Source organism: Manacus candei, unplaced genomic scaffold (assembly GCF_025592945.1).
Source record: "Manacus candei isolate 608988 ecotype Guabito, Panama unplaced genomic scaffold, ASM2559294v1 h1tg000003l, whole genome shotgun sequence".
NCBI lineage: Eukaryota > Metazoa > Chordata > Aves > Passeriformes > Pipridae > Manacus > Manacus candei.
Window position 1 is genome coordinate 2,319,533 of NW_026138051.1, and position 16,689 is coordinate 2,336,221.

General features: G+C 56.4%; 2 protein-coding genes across 2 annotated transcripts; both read left to right on the top strand.

Annotated features, from left to right (window-relative positions):
• LOC127471377 (thymosin beta-15A homolog) lies at positions 1–1,467 on the top strand. The gene is made up of 3 exons (XM_051788216.1): positions 1–114; positions 445–549; positions 962–1,467. Exons 2-3 carry the CDS (start codon positions 450–452, stop codon positions 997–999), a joined length of 138 nt encoding a protein of 45 aa, XP_051644176.1. The 5' UTR covers positions 1–114; positions 445–449; the 3' UTR covers positions 1,000–1,467.
• A 10,235-nt stretch (positions 1,468–11,702) lies between these two features.
• LOC127471307 (ras-related protein Rab-9B-like) lies at positions 11,703–14,425 on the top strand. Its single transcript, XM_051788075.1, is given in 4 exon segments — positions 11,703–12,267; positions 12,269–12,303; positions 13,125–13,183; positions 13,186–14,425. Coding segments are annotated over 4 exon segments (771 nt in total). The 5' UTR covers positions 11,703–12,216; the 3' UTR covers positions 13,812–14,425.
• Positions 14,426–16,689: the final 2,264 nt, after the last annotated feature.

The following is a 16,689-nucleotide window of genomic DNA, read 5'->3' on the forward strand; positions in this document are numbered from 1 at the left end:
TATATAAGGCACCGCCCCTCACGGCGCGCGCCCCAGTCACACCTGGACGCGCAAAGAGTCGGACCGCCACCGGCAGCACATCGCACCCTCCGCACCGCGCCCTCCGCACCGCAGGTACGGGCTGTGCCGCGGGAGGGGCCACGCGCAGCACCGCTGCTGCAAGGAGGGGCTCGCCGGGGCGCCCAGGGGTGGGGGCGGCGGGTGCCCGGGGGGACGTGGCTGCCTGGCGCGGGAAGATTCCCCTCCGCGGGTGCGGGGATGGGGAGCGCTCCCCCGGCGGGTGCGGGCACTGGGGGCCGTCCCGCACGGCTGCTCCTGGCCCCGGGAGCGGCGCGGTGCTCGGGGCGGCGGCCGCCCCGCCCTGCGCTATTGTCCGCGGCGGGGCCGGGGGGGCCGCGCCGCCTTTGTCTGCCCGACCCCTGACTGCGGCGGGGGGTCTCGCAGGCAAAATGTGCGACAAGCCAGACCTCTCGGAGGTGGAGAAATTCGACAAGAAGAAGCTGAAGAAAACCAACACGGAGGAGAAGAACACGCTGCCCTCCAAGGAGAGTGAGTGCGGGGCCGGGGGCTGGCGGGGCAGTGCCCTCGGGGGCCGGTCCGCCCTTTCGAGGGCCAGGGGCGATTGGGGCAGCGGGGTTCTGAGTCGGAGGAAGGCACTGGCAGAGGTGTGTGCAGCCCGGGCACCGGGCATGGGCACACGGGGAGGGCTGTTGCTCCTAGCTGATGCCTCAGGGCATGGCTTTCCCGAGGACGGATGCAGACAAGTGCCCATCTTTGATCTCATGTTCGTGGGTATCTCATCACCTTCTAAGTCGAGCGTTCACCTACCCCACTTGGGGTCAAATTATAAAACTGGGTGCCAGGGCCTGAGTGAATCCTCTGAAACCTTCTCCAGTGGGTACTTCCACAATAAAAAAAAAAAGCACCAGAGACTAACTAACGGCCTTCTATTCTCTTGCAGCTATTGAGCAGGAGAAGGAATGTGTGAAGTCTTCCTAGAGAGAGATTGCCTGGCAGGAAGAGCGACTACTCCAATTATTTTGCTTTAAAATGAATCATGTGGGTTTTTTTAAATTTACATCATGTACATGTGTAGAAGACAGCTATATCACTTAACACACTGTCCCACCCTTCTGGCAGCCTTGGCAGGGCAGGGACAAAGCGTGGTTCTCTCAGTCCATCAGTAGCCTGACCCGATGCCATCTCTGCTGCTGAGCTGGCTCCTGTGACAGCACTAATCCTGCTCTGGTGCAGTGAGGAGATGAGCAAGGGCCATGGAGGCTTCTGGAGATGGACCCCTTCTGCCTGGGGGAGTGGGGACCCTTTCTGGCCTGGCCTCACCTCTGGCCTGGGTCTGTCTTGCATATTCTTCACTGACAGTGTTCTGTAGCCTCACTCACAGTTTTTTGTCTTCCTTGGGGGAAAAAATGAGAAGTTTATTATAAAATAAAAAAATGTAATGACTTACCTATGGCTTGTGGCTTATTCCCTGGCAAAGAGTCTGGCTGTAGCCTGGCTTGCCCTGGAGGGTGGGGAGGTCTCTGCCTGCTGCTGCAGCAGTGCTGGCAGTTTTGTGTTGCTCAGAGGAATGGTGGGTTGGTTCCCTACATAGTGAATCCAGCTTGGTGTTTGCCTGGGTCTCTGTTCCTGGTGGCCTGGGGGAACTGGGAGTACTGCTGGTGTGACCAGGGCCACTGTGCTCCACCACCAGAGTGGTTTCTTCTTATGGTAGAGGTTTAACTGGGCCTCACTGCACATGTGAAGGCTGAGCCTCCTGCTTTGAAAACCTTGGTGTCCCCTGCCTAAAACCATTGTGGAGCTGGGCTGGCTCCTCATCAGCACTGCTGGAGGTGCTGGCAGGGGGGATGCTGGCCTGAGTCCTGCTGCTGTGGTGGCCAGGCCACCTCTGCCCACCCAGAGCTCTCCCCTCACTGCCTGGGCACAGCCCTTCTCTTCCCCTTGAGCCAATCTCTGCCCCTGCCCTTGATGGAAGGAGGTTTTTGCAGCCCTGTAAAGATGGGGTTTAATGCAGTAAGTGCCTTGGGTACCCTCTGTGTTGATCCCAGCCCTGCCTTACAGGTGTGGAGATCCCTGGGTCCTGCAGTTGCCCTCCAGCACAGTGTGGGTGAGCTCTGACAGTGCCTCCAGGTCTATGCTGAGGCTTCCTGGCTGCTGCCAGGATTTCCTCACCTCCACCTGGCCTGCAGGGTCACTGAATGCACCAGGCCAGTTATGGAGAAAGTGGAGGCAGACTGGCCTAAACTTGCCAACTAACAGTTTTGGCCAATGTCCTTAGTGAGCCTGGTCAGCTGGGACAAACACGGGCTGTTGTGCCTGTCTGGACACGGTGCCTATCTGCCTACTGCCTCCACCCACGCTGCCTGCCAAGGACTGCAAATAACCTGCCTGTGTGCTTGCCACTGCCTTCACCCCTTAAAAAGTAGACTCGAAGGAGCTGCAGGTAAGAGGTTGATGTTTGTGTGCACACAGGGCAGTGTGCAGGGTTTTCTGTGGGGTGAGGGCAGTGGGAAGTGATGCTGAGGCCCAACTGGGGCTGCTGCTATGTTGGGCTGAGCACTGGGAAATCCAGCATGTGGGTGGCTGTCTCCCTTCCCCTTCAGCACCTTGATGTTGCTAAGACAGAACCCTATCCTGGACATGGGAATCCTTTTCTCAGTGCCACCTGCCAGGACAGGGGTGGCAACAGCTGCTCATCATCCCAGCAGGGCTTGTGTCCTTGTTTAGGGGTGGTTTCTCTCACCAGGCTGGGGCAGGCAGGCAAAGCCAGCCTGAACCCTTTCCCTGTCCCTGAGTGCCTGAGCTGAACCAAGAGGTGGATGGAAACAAGAAGTGACATCGCTGACTCCTCAGTGGCTGCCCACAGCACCCTGGCTGCTCCCGACACCGCCCCAGTGCCCCTCCCTGCTGCATGCTGCAACGGGCCCCTCTGCAGGCATGGAAAAGCACCAGGGTGCTTATCTCTCCCTGAGTCACATGGACTTCTGCAAGGCCACAGCAGGAGTGCCCCATCCCTGGCACTGCTGTGCTCACAAAAGCCTCCCCATCATCCTGTGCTGCACACACAGGCAGCAGAGACTGCCCAAGGGTGCTGGGCACCCCCTTCCTATGGGGACAACTGGTTTCCCAGCCAGGGCAAGGGCTGTGGCTCCCCTGCAGTTGCTCTAAATGGGAGGGTGGCTGGTGCCAGCAGCTGGTGATGCTCCAAGCCTATGGAAGTGGCCCACAGGACCCCTGTGCATCCCAGGAAGCTGCAGGGTGAGGATAGGGTTGTTGGTGCACTCGGGTTTGTGTTCTTTTTCACTGTGGCCACCCCAGGGATGCAGCAATACTGATTTAGACATGGGGTCAAATGCTGGCACAGCCAGGTCTATACCCTGAGGAAGCCACCCCAGGGGCTGGCAGTCCCAGCCCAAAGCAGGGAATCAGTTGGAGCTGGGGGCAGCTTCCCAGCCCCAGCACACACATCTCAGTGGGTTGTGTGGCCAATGTGGCTGAGTCCGCCTAAAATGAGGGCACCCACGTCCCTGCCAGAATGGTGCACAGGGAAGCACCAGACACCGCCCATATTCTGTGTCCTCTGGTCTGAGGGTAAAGAGTTAGGCATTTTGAAACCCAGCACCCAAAATGTTGCCAGCAGAGGATGAGCCAGCAAGGGGAGAACATTACAGAAAAGCTCTTTATATCAACACTTTCCCTCCCTACCCCAGACCTTCCCTTTTTTACGTCAGCCCACAGCTGCCAGTGGTGTGGGTGGCCAGGACAGCTGCCAGACTCTTGTCCCCTAGAAATGTGGTGGCTTCAGCAGCTTGGGCTGCCCCAGCAGCCACCCACGCACAGAGGATGCCATCCTGGGAACTGGACATTCCTGGCAGGGCTCGATGCCCCTCCCCTCACTGGGCAGCAGGTGAGTTACTTGTGTCAGCCCCTCTTGGCAATGCCAGGATAGATCCATGGGGCCCATCCTGTTGCTCCTGTGGGCAGTTTCCTCCTACGCTCCATCAGGTGGTGAGCTGTGGCCCCACTGCAGAGGAGGGAGGAGAAGGCTGAGTCACTGGCAGGAGGAATTTGGGCAAATACCTGGTGATCAGCAGCACGGGGTGAATTCAGATCAGAGGTGAATTCAGATCAGGGCTTGTGGCTGGGATGGGTGTCTGCCCCTGCCACTGCTCCATCCCCTCTGACTCAGCCAGGAGAGGATTTGGACCCACATACCCCTGTGTGGAGAATCATAACCCCATCTCTGGCAGGAGGTCCCTGACTCAGCCTGTGCGTGGCCCTGCACTGGGAACCCCAGTGCTCCAGTGCTCCCTGAGCAGCTGCAGCACCCTCCTCACCTCCCACAGCACCACCCTGGTTTGCAGCTCAGATCACCCTGGGCAGAGGAGGCTTTTGCTGCAGAAAGTGGTGAGAGCCAAGGGGCTTCAGTGACCAGGGCTTGGGGCACTCCTGGATGGCAGGAAATTGCCAACCACAGCCCCACGCTGTGGTCAGAGTGCAAGCAAACCCCACCTTGTAAGGTGTGTGTTTGTCACCAGAACAAGCAAGATAAGGTGAAGCCAGGCTGCATGGCCAGGTGAGGCAGATCCTGCCCACCCCTCACTCCCTGCACCCCTGGGGAAAACATGTCACCACTTCTGCATCACTCGGCTCAGCCTTTCCCTGCCAGGTCTCTGCTGTTTGTGTGGACACATTGCCAAACACAGAGCTCAAACCACCCTGTGGTGGCAGGGGTGGAGAGGGGAGGCAAGGGCCAACAATCCCGAGCTGCCAGGGAAAACCTCTGCTGGGAGTGACTGGGGAGGATATGTATGTGCATAGGGATAGTTGTATGTTTGGCTGTGAAAGAGGAAAGCAGAAGAGAATGAGCACTAGTGGGGAAATGAAAGTGTTGTGTGGGGTACTGACCACGGACCTTCGGCGAAGGAGTTGATGGCAGGCCACCGTGGGGTGTGAGAGTTGTGTGTCATGGGGACACTTGGTGACATGGAGGAGGAGGAACAGACAAGCTGTCCCCATCCTGTGGAGGGGAGCAGCACTGTGCTGGAGAGCCCCACAGCCATGGGGAGGGAAAGCTGCTGTCTCTGACCATCACAGTGAGCTGGGCACCTCAGGACACCTGCACTGGGAAGTTGGCCCACGGGCTCTGCGGTGGCCAGCACAGGCAGGCTGCCACACTCAGCACACCCCGACGCCTTCCCCAGCAGCAGAGAAGTTATTGCTGCTCTTTAAATAATGCCCAGGAGGTCAGGTTTACCAGCAGAAGCTTATTCATCCCCTGCCAGGGAGGGCTCAGCCGGAGCAATGATGAACCCAGAGCACTCAGAGCTTCCTGCTCAGGATCAGGCTTCTGCCAGCACCCAAGCCTAAACAAAGCTGGGAAGTTATGCACTGAGCCCCCCTGCACCCCCCTCACTCCTGCATTTGCCGGGGTTGTTGCTGGCACGGGGCACAGGTGGGAGCAGCCCTGCTGGATGCCTTCGCTGGGCGGCACACGCGCTGCTGGCGCCGGGGGATGCCGAGCCCTTCGGGGGCTCCCACCCGCTCCTGAGAGCGGCTGGAACTCATCGCTCATTTCTGAGCCCCCCCCAGTTGCATTCTGCAGATTCCCGCGGGCCCCAGGGGCCGTGCCCAGAGCTGCGGGAGCATGTGCTCCTGCAGGAACACGGCTCCGGTGTCGTGCGGCAGCGCCCGCACTTGCACCGGAGCTGGGGCAGCTGATGGAGCAGAGGAGTGCTTTATTTTAGGAAGCAGCTGCCTCACACAGGAGACATTGTTTATCATCTTTCTTGCCCCTGGTGTTTTATTACAAAGGATTATGGCATGAAAAGCCATTTTGTTTCCCTGTTCCCAGTGCATAGCTCTATCTCCGTGATTTATTCCTCTCCACAGGAAACAGCTGGGATATGGCAGCCTGGGAAGCCGGGGGGAGACAAAGGTGGGGGCTCAAACCCATGGGGTTGATGGCAGTAGGGATGCACCCAGTGCCCAAGCCATGGCACAGCTGGCTGGGGTTTGCCAGGAGGACCTGACACTGCTCATGCTCCTGTGTGACATGAGGAGACCTCGAGGGGTGGAAAAACAAAACCCAAGCCCTTCTGTGTGGGTGTCACCTCTAAGGCAATGTCACCTCACTCCATCTGGACAAGGCAGAGGTTGGTGTCCTCTCCTCAGGGACACTGCTGTCCCAAAGCCTGTATGCCCCACAGCCAATGCTGGTGTCACCCTGCAGTGTCAGAGCCCCAAACCTGCTCGAATGAACCCGTGCAGGAATGTCCAACTGCTCACAGGGAACTTGGAGGCAGGCTGGGCACGGACAGCATGGTGCAGGGTATGGGCTGGGCTGGGCGCAGGGTACAAGTTGGGGGGTCAGCTTGGGAATATGGTCCTTTGCTGCTTCACCCAGAATCACCAACAGGCAGGATGGAGGCACCTCCAGAGCAGCAGCAGGAGCAGTTTCCCTCTGTCCCTCTGTCCAGGCACTTTCCTCACCAAGAGGCAGCCCGGGTGCCATATGCCCCTCTGTCCCCCTCCTCCGTCCCTGCTGCCATGTGCCTTTGCTGTGAGTCCCAGAGCAGAGCCCATGGCAGCGCAGGTCGAACTCCCCTCCATGCAGCCGTCAGCTGGTGCCTGCCAGACGCCTCTGTGGCTTTCCAGGAACCAGCTCAGGAGCCATGGGCAGCAGATAAACATGTTGCAACAGATGCCTCATGATGTGTCCTGAAGCCCCAGCCTGCTTGTGTACCTACATCAGGGTAGAACTATGTCTGGTGCTTCCTCCTATGGTGCTACCTGCTCTGCCGCCTTGTCATCCGACATTGTCCCTGATAACTGGCCGAGGGGAAGAGCAGGGGGTGGACAAGCAGGCGAGGACAGAGGCTGTGGCAGTGGTGAGTGGCTGGGCCGCTGAGAGGCCTGCGGTTGCACTGATGGTCAGACAAGCCCCTGCTTGCAGTGTTGTGTCTCAGAGAGGCAGCTCTGCAGCCCAGGCATGTGCCCCTCCCTGCTGCCTCAGACCAGCTCACAGGAACTGCACAGGTCACTTCTCTAGGGCATGTTGAGCTGTGTGGGGTGGAGGGGGATGCATCAGGGGGTTTTCTCCAGCTTTGCTCCAGCTGTGGAGTTCCTTCTTGGGGAGGTAAATGGGTGGTGAAGTGCTTGTCAACCACTGCTCAGAGCTGTGGGCTTGGGGAAAACGGGGGCTGCCAAGGCAGAGGGTGGCAGGGCTGTTCATGGGGTCTGTGTGCTGGGGAGTGTTGAGAGCAGATGCCATGGGCAGGAGCTGCTGCTGGGCATAGCCCTTGGAGAAGCAGCTGTGGAGCCTTGCACCGGGGCTGGAACAAAGGCAGAGACCCAAGCCCCAGCTGCAGGGCAGGACGTGGGATGAATTAATCGGGGCATGAGCTGGCAGTGCTGTGTGACCATGGGCTGGCAGTTGCTCGAAGCTGGATCAGGGCTCCTTCACCTTGGCACCAGCATTCTCCCATTTGCCATAACACCCAGAGCTGAGAGTGAGAGCCAGGTGATGGCTGCAGCTGAGCTCTGGGGAGTAAAACCTCTCCTGCTGCAGGATCCCAGCACCCTGCAGCGTCCCTGCCCTGCTGCCCCATGCAGCCCCCACAGCCCTTGTACTCCCCACCCAGCACGTCTCCTGGCTCACAACCCCACTTCCAGAGAAATCCCTCTGCCCAGGGGTGCCCAGGACCCACAGGCGAGGTCCCATCCAGTGCCAGCTTTCTGTGCTCACAATGCAGTGCCCAGATAAGCCCGTTCCTTAGCCTGTGCTAAGTGTGCTATAGCTGTAGTATTTACTAAGCAGGCAGCTCCTGTCAGGCCACAGTTTGTTGGCTGCACTGCTTATCTCTTTGCTTTGCTGGGCTTGGGAACATGTTAGTACAAAACACTGCTCTGTGCTTTGCCCTGCACACTGATGGCCTTGCTCTGCTGGGGGAGCTGTCTCGTGGAGTGGATGAGGGAATACATCTCCCTCTCCCTAGCTGGGACTGGTGTGGGTGGCTTTATTGTGCAGGCTCCTGAGGTCCCTGCTCACCACTATGTGAGCTGTTTAATACTACTGATTACCACTGCAGCTATTTGTGGCCACAATTTGCAGTATTTTCAGGCATCTCCTCTCAGGTGTGAGGGTAAGGTATTAATTCAAGGAAGGTCTTGTGAACTACTCAGGAAAGTGGACCACCACAAGTGAAGGCACCCAGCATGTGAGAGAATTAACTGGTGCTGCAGAGTCATGTATAGTGATCTAGACAATCATGAGGTCTCCAAAGATCCAGAGGATGACCTGTGCACATGAACTGTGTGGAGGAAGGTGATTCAGAGTGCACTAGTGTTGTTCTAACAGCTTGGCAGTGATGGATACAGTGGATACACCAGCTGTGGAGACAGTATCTTCTTGGCTCCAGAACTTCAGAGAAATATCTATCCCTTCTCATCCCTATAGGCCAGTGCCTTGGCTGTCAGGGGCACCCCAAGAAGTCAGTCCCTTCCTGCCCTGGCCAGAGGGAAAGAGAGCCTCAGGTGCATGCTATGTGGTGTACTCTACAGGTTCTCCCTGCCTGACCAGGGGAGGACAATAGAGAGTGGAATGGGGAACCCACCTTGGAGCTGGAAGCCCATGTATGAGATTTGAGAGGGAAGAGAGCTGTTAAGAGGACACCCAAGAAGGCTTTCAGCATAGTTACTCTAGAGATACAAGAAGGCAACCATCTTTTGGAGCAACCACTATGTGTACTTAATCCCTACTTCCAGGGAAGCAGCCAGACATCACCCGCTGATGGGAAGTAGACAATAAATCCTTTGCAGTCTTTTGCTTCTACATGCGGCTTTTGCTTTATTAAACTGCCTTTGTCTTGACCCACAGGTTTTTTCTGTCTGCTATGTCCTGTCCTGCTGAGGAGGGGAATGATAGAGCAGCTTGGTGGGCATCAGAGTCAGTCCACCACAGATGCCAAACAGGTTGTTGCCCAGCTCAGCAAGGTAACCAGGCTGCAGAAGCACTGGGAGTCAAACCAGACCAGGCACATCCCTGCTCAGATGGGCAAGTTAGTCCCCAACAGCTGCAAGTGCCCAAGGATTAACCTGGAGATACATGGGGGCCCCTCAGGCAAGGGCACAGTCAGCTGGGGTCACTGGCCCTGCGGTGTCCTTGGCTGTGCTGCCCTCCCCAAACCCTGCAGGCAGCATCCCCTGAGGATTTGGTGTCTGCCAGCCCTTAGGGGGCTGGTCCAGGGTGTCAGGGAATGGCTGCAGAGCACCGTGCCCCAGTTGCCTTAGCAGAATCTGCTGTGGTGGCTCTTTCTTCCTCAGGAGGTGTCTCACCCCTTACATGCTAAATCAGGTCTCTAATTAATAAGTACTGGCAAATAACAGGATTAAACGGCTGCCAGGCAAAGGGAGCTGGCAGGGGCAAGTGTGCCATGCTCAGAGGCTCACCCTAGCAATGCATGGTCCTGTCAGGGCTGGCATGGGGACCCGGACTGGTTCAGAGAAAGCCCCAGCACGTGGTGCAGCCTGGGTCTGTCCCTTGTATTAGCAACATCCTGAGCTTCTGGCTCTGATGCTGGTGTGTATATTGGTGCCCCAAATACAGGTCCCAGGAGCACCCCCCTTTTACCCAGGCTCCCCTGATCCCAGGCTGGCAACATGGGTCCTCATCCTGGCCACCCCCTGCTTACCTCCCTAGGCTTGCCTTGTCCCCCTTCTCCTCTGACAGATCGAGGCTGGTATTAATATAATCCCTGGCTTAATTTAAATCCTCCTCCCATCTCATGCTTTTCCAGGGGGGAGGAGGGAATCAGTGCACTCCTGTGGCATTCACTTGGCCCTGGAGCTGGTGCTGGGTTTAGACAGCCAAAAGCTCTGGGTGTCCGTGCAAAGGGTCCCTGCTCTTGTCCCCCTGGGGAAGATGTCTGGGGGACAAAGTGAGATGTGTCCCCAAGTTTCGGAGGTGTATCTCAGGGGGCACCAGGCACTGGCAGGCAGAAGAGTTGACAATGCCTGCCAGGAGGAACCACACAAGTGGCTCCTGCTCCCCAAAACCCTTCTGCGGCCACCTCGAAGTCTGGTTTCACCCTCCCTCTCCTATCTCCCCTCACTGTTTGGCCCAGGCTGGGGTGACCTTGTCAGTATTTTTTCCCTTCAGCTCTCTGTGATGTTTGTATTTGCTGCTCTTCCCAGGAAACCTCTTTCTTTAAGACATTCTTGCTCCTGGTCCTGCTTGGCAATGGGGAGGGTGGAAGAAGTCGCACTCCTTTGGGCAGCTGTCACCGAAGTGACAAAGGGGGGACATGCGGGATTGTGAGGGGTGATGGGGGGCACTGAGGGGGCACAGGCAGAACATGTGGGTACTGTGCGGGGAGGGACAGGGGCAGGCAGTGAGGGGGCATGGGGGGACATGCTGGGACTGTGAGAGGAGTGACAGGGCACTGACGGATACAGGGGGCACAGCGGGCACTGTGAGGGCACTGATGGATACAGGGGGCACAGTGGGCACTGTGAGGGCACTGATGGATACAGGGGGCACAGTGGGCACTGTGAGGGCACTGTGAGGGCAGTGCCGGGGGGCACAGTGGACACTGTGAGGGCAGAGCCCAGCCGGGCGCTGAGGGTCCGGGGGGCGGGGCCTGGCGGGTCGAGGGGCGGGTCCAGGGGCGGGTCCCGGCCCCGCCCCGCCCCGCCCCGCCCGCGGCCGGCGGCGGGAGGCGCGTGCGCGGCGCAGGCGCGGGGCTGAGCGGCACCTGCGCCCCGCGGGCCGGGCGGGCGGAGGGCGCTGAGGGTGAGTGAGGGCAGGGCAGGGGAGCGGGGATGGACGGCGGGGATGGACAGACAGCCGCCCCTCTGCCCCCGCCGGGGGGCCCCTCGCGGGTACCGCTCCGCGGGCACCTCCCCTGGTCGCTCCCGTGGGACCCGCCGGGGGGTCTCGCCTCCGCCCAGCCGGGGCCTGGGGAGCGGGGAGGGGGGAGAGAGTCCTGCATGCCTGCCCTGCTGGTGTTCCCTGTGTTGTTACCTGCACACAGGTGCTGGCGGCCCTGCTGCAGTGGGGGTCAGCCGCTGGAATAGCTCACAGCGGGGCAGCCGAGGATGTGCTGGCGGTGTCACGGCTGTGTCATGGTTTCCACCGCCCCGCTGACCTGCGGGCTCCGGAGCGGCCCGGCATCACCTACTGGTCGTTCTTAAAACGAGTCACTTGCTAACAAACCATCTCTAAACAGAAAATGTGCTCTGGGCTGATGGCCTGTGGCCGGACCATCTTCAACCCGCCCTCAGCAAGGTTTGGGAAAGGAGCAAGAATGTTGAGCAGCTCACCTGCCCAGGGGAAGGTTCCCCCAAGCCAGCGGCCCCAGGGAACTGTGCTGCACGTCCTGTTTGTCTCTTGTGACATTTGCATTTTGTTCTTTGCTTTAGGACTGCTGGACCGTGCACTGCTACACAGATGTCCCATCAAGTTAGCTCAGCTATGCTTGGGTTTGGGCTGTTTCTGTGCAGGGAAGTGAAATTGGTGAGCCTTTTGTGCAGAAAGTGCAGAAATTCGCTAGAAGCAGAAGTTTCTGCTTTTGGCTTTGTGGTTACCACACTGTTTGGAAGGGGTGCAGAATCAAAGTTGAACAGGACTCCCCACAATTAGTGCAGAGAGTGGGGTTTGGCCTGGACAGAGTAGGAGTGCTGTTCTGGGCTCCTGCTTTGGTGGGTTGGAGGTGTCATCAGTAAGCAACACTTCTCATCCACACCCTTCCCGGGAATGTTGGTAGCAGGTGTAAGCAAGGTCCCAGGCTGTTGCCAGCTGGCTCACTCTCCTGGATAGCAGGTTCAGGTGCATGTTCCATCCTTAAATCAGATTGCAGAGTGTGTGAGTAGGCAGGCCAAGCAGATCACAGCTATCAATGTGCCCTGGATTGAGGGGAGGCACAGAGTGCACAGCCTGTGCCCTTCGGTTTATTCTGTTCTTATTTTGGGTGTAGCATCTACATGGTACTGGCTCTGCCCTGTCCAGGTGTGGGCTCTGTGTGGGCTCTGTCCCATTTCACTTAGGGCAAGGGAAACTCCTTGGTGCTTTGTTCTTGCCTGTTTTACTCCAGCTATCAATCAGTACTGCTCTTGCAGCTTCCTAGAGCTCTGCTATTGTTCTTCCATCCTGGATCAGCATCACAAACAAAGACACCGAGGGCAGCTCTGGCAACCTGGATGACTGATGTTTGTTTTTTAGTGACTGTTACACTGGAGGAAAGTGTTCCCTGGACACTCCCAGAGACAACTGTATCACCAGAGCAGGTACAGTACAACAGCCAAACAAACCTCTTATTCCATGTCAGGCCTGTAGAGCATCCCTGGGAGGGGGAGGATGCGTTGGCACTTGGCCTAGAGGCTGCTGACTAAGGAGCCTGTGGTGTCGGGGTTGTTGCAGTGTAAACTTGCACCTGAGCCCGAGCAAACTGGGCTGTGACAAGCATTGCCAGCCAGGAGCAGCAGAGCAGCTGGTCCCTGTGCCTGGGAAACCCCTTCTGAGCCGCGGGATCACGCGCAGCTCCGCTGGTGAGTCAGCATCCTCAGGGTGATCCAGAGCTGGCCTGACGAATCACTTGCATTGATACAGACCTGCACATTTGTTACATCCCTCCAGTGGAGCAAGTCAGATAGGAGAAATTATTTAGCTGGTGATGGTACAGTGGGAAGGAAGGCCTGGTGATAGGCACCCCTGGTGATTTTGTTGTTCTTGTGATAGCCTGAGGATGCAGGCCAGGAGAGATGTTTAACTAGTGATGATCTGTTTAGAAAAACTGGACAAGCTTATAGATGCAGAGTTTTCACTAAAATTAGTATAATTGATACTAAATTGTCAACATTGTTCTCATCTTGCACTTGCAATGGTGACCCACTGAATCCATTTTGGACCTGATGGAGGACTCATGTGCCTGAAAGCTCGTCCAGTCCCCAGCTGTAATCTCTCTAGTAAGAGAGATTAGAATAATAAGATCTCTCTCTAAAAAGAGAGATCACCTCCTATATAGGAGATTACCTCCTATATACAAAACTTGTTCAGAGATGGGGATTAAAATGCCATATTCTGTTCTTCTGTATGTGTCTTTCTGCAGAATCCACAAGTCAAATAGGTGTTTTGTACTGTTTCTGAACCCTGCAGATTGCCTTGGGACCCCCCCCTCCGTCCTGCTGCAATGAGTGGGAAGTCCTTGCTCCTGAAGGTCATTCTCCTCGGGGATGGTGGAGTTGGGAAGAGCTCCCTCATGAACCGCTACGTCACCAACAAGTTTGACTCGCAGGCGTTCCACACGATCGGGGTGGAGTTCCTGAACCGGGACCTGGAGGTGGACGGGCGTTTTGTGACCCTCCAGATCTGGGACACGGCGGGACAGGAGCGGTTCAAGAGCCTGCGGACACCCTTTTACCGGGGGGCAGATTGCTGCCTGCTGACCTTCAGCGTGGACGACCGGCAGAGCTTCGAGAACCTCAGTAACTGGCAGAAGGAGTTTGTCTATTACGCTGACGTGAAGGACCCCGAACACTTCCCATTTGTAGTCCTGGGCAACAAAATAGACAAACTGGAGAGACAGGTGAGCACGGAGGAGGCCCGGGCCTGGTGCATGGAGAACGGTAACTATCCGTACCTGGAGACTAGTGCCAAGGACGACACCAATGTGACAGTGGCCTTTGAGGAAGCTGTGCGACAGGTGCTGGCGGTGGAGGAGCAGCTGGAGCACTGCATGCTGGGCCACACCATTGACCTGCACTCCAGCTCCAAATCGGGGTCTTCCTGTTGTTAAGAGTGGCTGCTGCTTCGGGAACACTGCCGGAGCCAGCGGCTGGATGGGAACACGCGTGGGCAGCCCTGGGGCACTCTGAGGAGAGTGGCCACGAGGACAATAAGTGGTTTGTGCTCACTGGGGAGTTGCAACCTCACCGTCTGAATCCTGCCTGGAGTTCTCAGGCACAGAGCATGTATCCGCAGGAGGGAGCTGTTTAACAGAGCATGTGAGCGTAGTCTTGCTTCCATCTCTGCCTGTTTTAGCAGGTTTAAAGGACTGGGTTAAAGTCCTTTAAATTCACTAAAGACAGTAGTGATCTGTTCTGTACCAAGAACTGCCTGCAAAGAGCAAAGCTGAGAGCACTCTGAAGTATTTTATTCCTGAACTCAAAAAAAATACTAGACCCACTCATGACCATACTGCCAAAGGAAAGCCTGCTCAGCATCCTGAAAAAACTTGTTGTAAAGACTCTGGCCCATGTGACTGTGAAAAAGCCAAATACTGGAGAGGCTGGGGTGTGTGTATCTGTTGTTTGGGATAAGTGCATTGTGTCCTGAGACTGACTTGTGATGAGAATTGTTAGAGCTCTGATCTGGGGCAATATATGAAGGAGAGGTGGGCCTGTGTTTGAATGTGACAGCATTGTTTCTTTGTAGCTGCCTATTTCTGGTCTGTTTTTCCTCACCTTTTTTTGTCTTGTGTGAGTGTTATTTTTTGTTATTTATGTCTGTTGTTGTTTAATATATGTTTCCTTGTCTCTTGTGGAGGCTCAACACCAGATCTCACTTCTCATACCTTGAAGCCCTGGGTGAAAAATACTGTTGTGGACACTCACCAGGTCATGTCGAAGTGTTTGGAGCTACTCAGGAGATCTGCAGTGTGAAACTTCAGCTGGTTTCTGTCACAAGTAATCGCTGTGCTCAGATGATGTGCTCTGGCAGACCAGATGGTAGGTGGGTGGGCTGTCTCTTAGGTGTGCAGGTGGTTGGGGGACTCAGGCATGGTCAGCTGTTAAATCCCCTCTCTGTCTGGTGCCAGTGACCACTGTGCCTCATTAGCTGATGGATCCACGTCTTCAGTTGCTCCAGCACGGATGTTCCCATCTGAATGCTGCAACATGGAACCATTCAGTGTATCCTCTGTTGTGTCAGGTGCAGTGCTGCTGAGCACAGTTAACCCATGCCATTCCCTCATGGGAAATCCAGTGTGTGTTGTCTGTAATTCCTATGACAGACTTCACTGAGAGAAGACACTGAGAGTGTCTGGTCAGTTAACTGGCTGCTGTGTTCAGTCCAAAGGGGAGAGAGCTGCACCAGTTCCACCTCTGTTCAAGGTGGCTGAAAAATGGGGATGGGGGCCCAAAGTACCTTCTAGAAAGGATGCCAGGCTCCTGCCCCCTGATAGGTGTTAGTTCCAGGCTATCTGTATAGCAAAGAGATGAGTGCTTGCTGACTGCAGCCTTTGCCACTCAAACCTCATGTCCTGCAACTTCCCCTGCAAACGTTTGGCCAAAGCTGTGACTGCCCATGGGCACGTAGGAGCCCACTCTGGGCACGTAAACACCAGCTGCTGAGTATGATTCCCAGTCTGATGAGCTGCTGAATGGTAAGTTTTGCAGCTCAGATCAAGCAGTGATGCTGTGCTTTGGAGCAGGGCAATCTCTGCCCTGTGCCAGCAGCTTGCTGCCATCACGGTGCAGTCTCTGAGCATGCAGAGCATGAGCATTCCCCTGTTTCCTCTGGGGGAGCCCGGGGTGATTCTGCCTTTCTCTGCAGGCCAACTGTGCATGGAAGGGGCTGGAGAATTAATGCAAAGTTCTTTAGAGGGATCTGATTTCTGAACGGGGCTGAACACTCGTATTCATGGGGAGTGAATGCTATCTGAGCAGCCCTTGCAACCTCTGGAAAAATAGGTTTAAGGAGAAGGTTCTGTTGGTGCAAGAGATTTTTATAGGATGTTATTGTTTATTTACCTGTGTCTGACTTCCCCAGGCCTCTAGATTTTTCTTCAGTTAACATTGCTTGATATTTCCTTCAAGATCCCAGCCTCTGACCTGCAGTTCCAGTTTCCACCTCTGAACAGCCCCGTTCCCCTGGAGCTGGTTTCTGCAGGGGCCCAGGGTTGGAACAGGCTCCAGTCCTTTTGTGCTGGCTGACCCTGCCAGGGGGGCTGATGAGGAGCCAGGAGACGTTTTCTTTTCATAAGTTTCCTAAAGAGCAGAGGTGTTCAAAAGGGGGGGATATCACAGCTCTGCCAGGCTGGGACCACTCAGAGGCGGCAGCATCGGCTCCCACTGCTGTGCCAGGGACATGCACATCTCCTGGATGGCTTGGACACCTTTCCCTGCTCATCCCTTTGCTTTCTAGCCTGGGGCTCCCTCTGCCTGTCACTGCACTGTGCTTGCTGTCCACTGTCCCCAGGGCTGGGCCTCTGCAAACAGCATTGGGCTCCATTTGCTGGTGGCAGGGGGCATTTTTTACCATGCACTGTTTGTGCCAGGGCTGAAGGATGGACCTTCTGTAAAGCTGAGGTCTCTCCCTGCCTGTCCATCAGCAGGGCAGGGCAGCAGGACAAGGTGAGCTCTTGTGCATGAATGGGGAAAAATTTGGGGCTCCTGATGAGGGTTTGTAGCCAGACCATACCTCCAGGCATCCCTGGTACCTCCCCCTGGAGGTCCCAAACCCACCTCCCAAGCCCAGAGCACAGTGCCACATTATAAGGGAAGCAGTGTAAGGTTTTCCCTCAGCTCCTATCCAGCAGACCTCGGGTCTCACCTCCTCCTGCCTTAACAGCAGCTGCTGAGAGCATCTCCAAGGTACCCAGCACAGATCTCCTGCTCCAGGAGTTCCTACAACTGTGGGAACCTGTTGCCAGCTCAAGTTTTAAAAATCCTGAT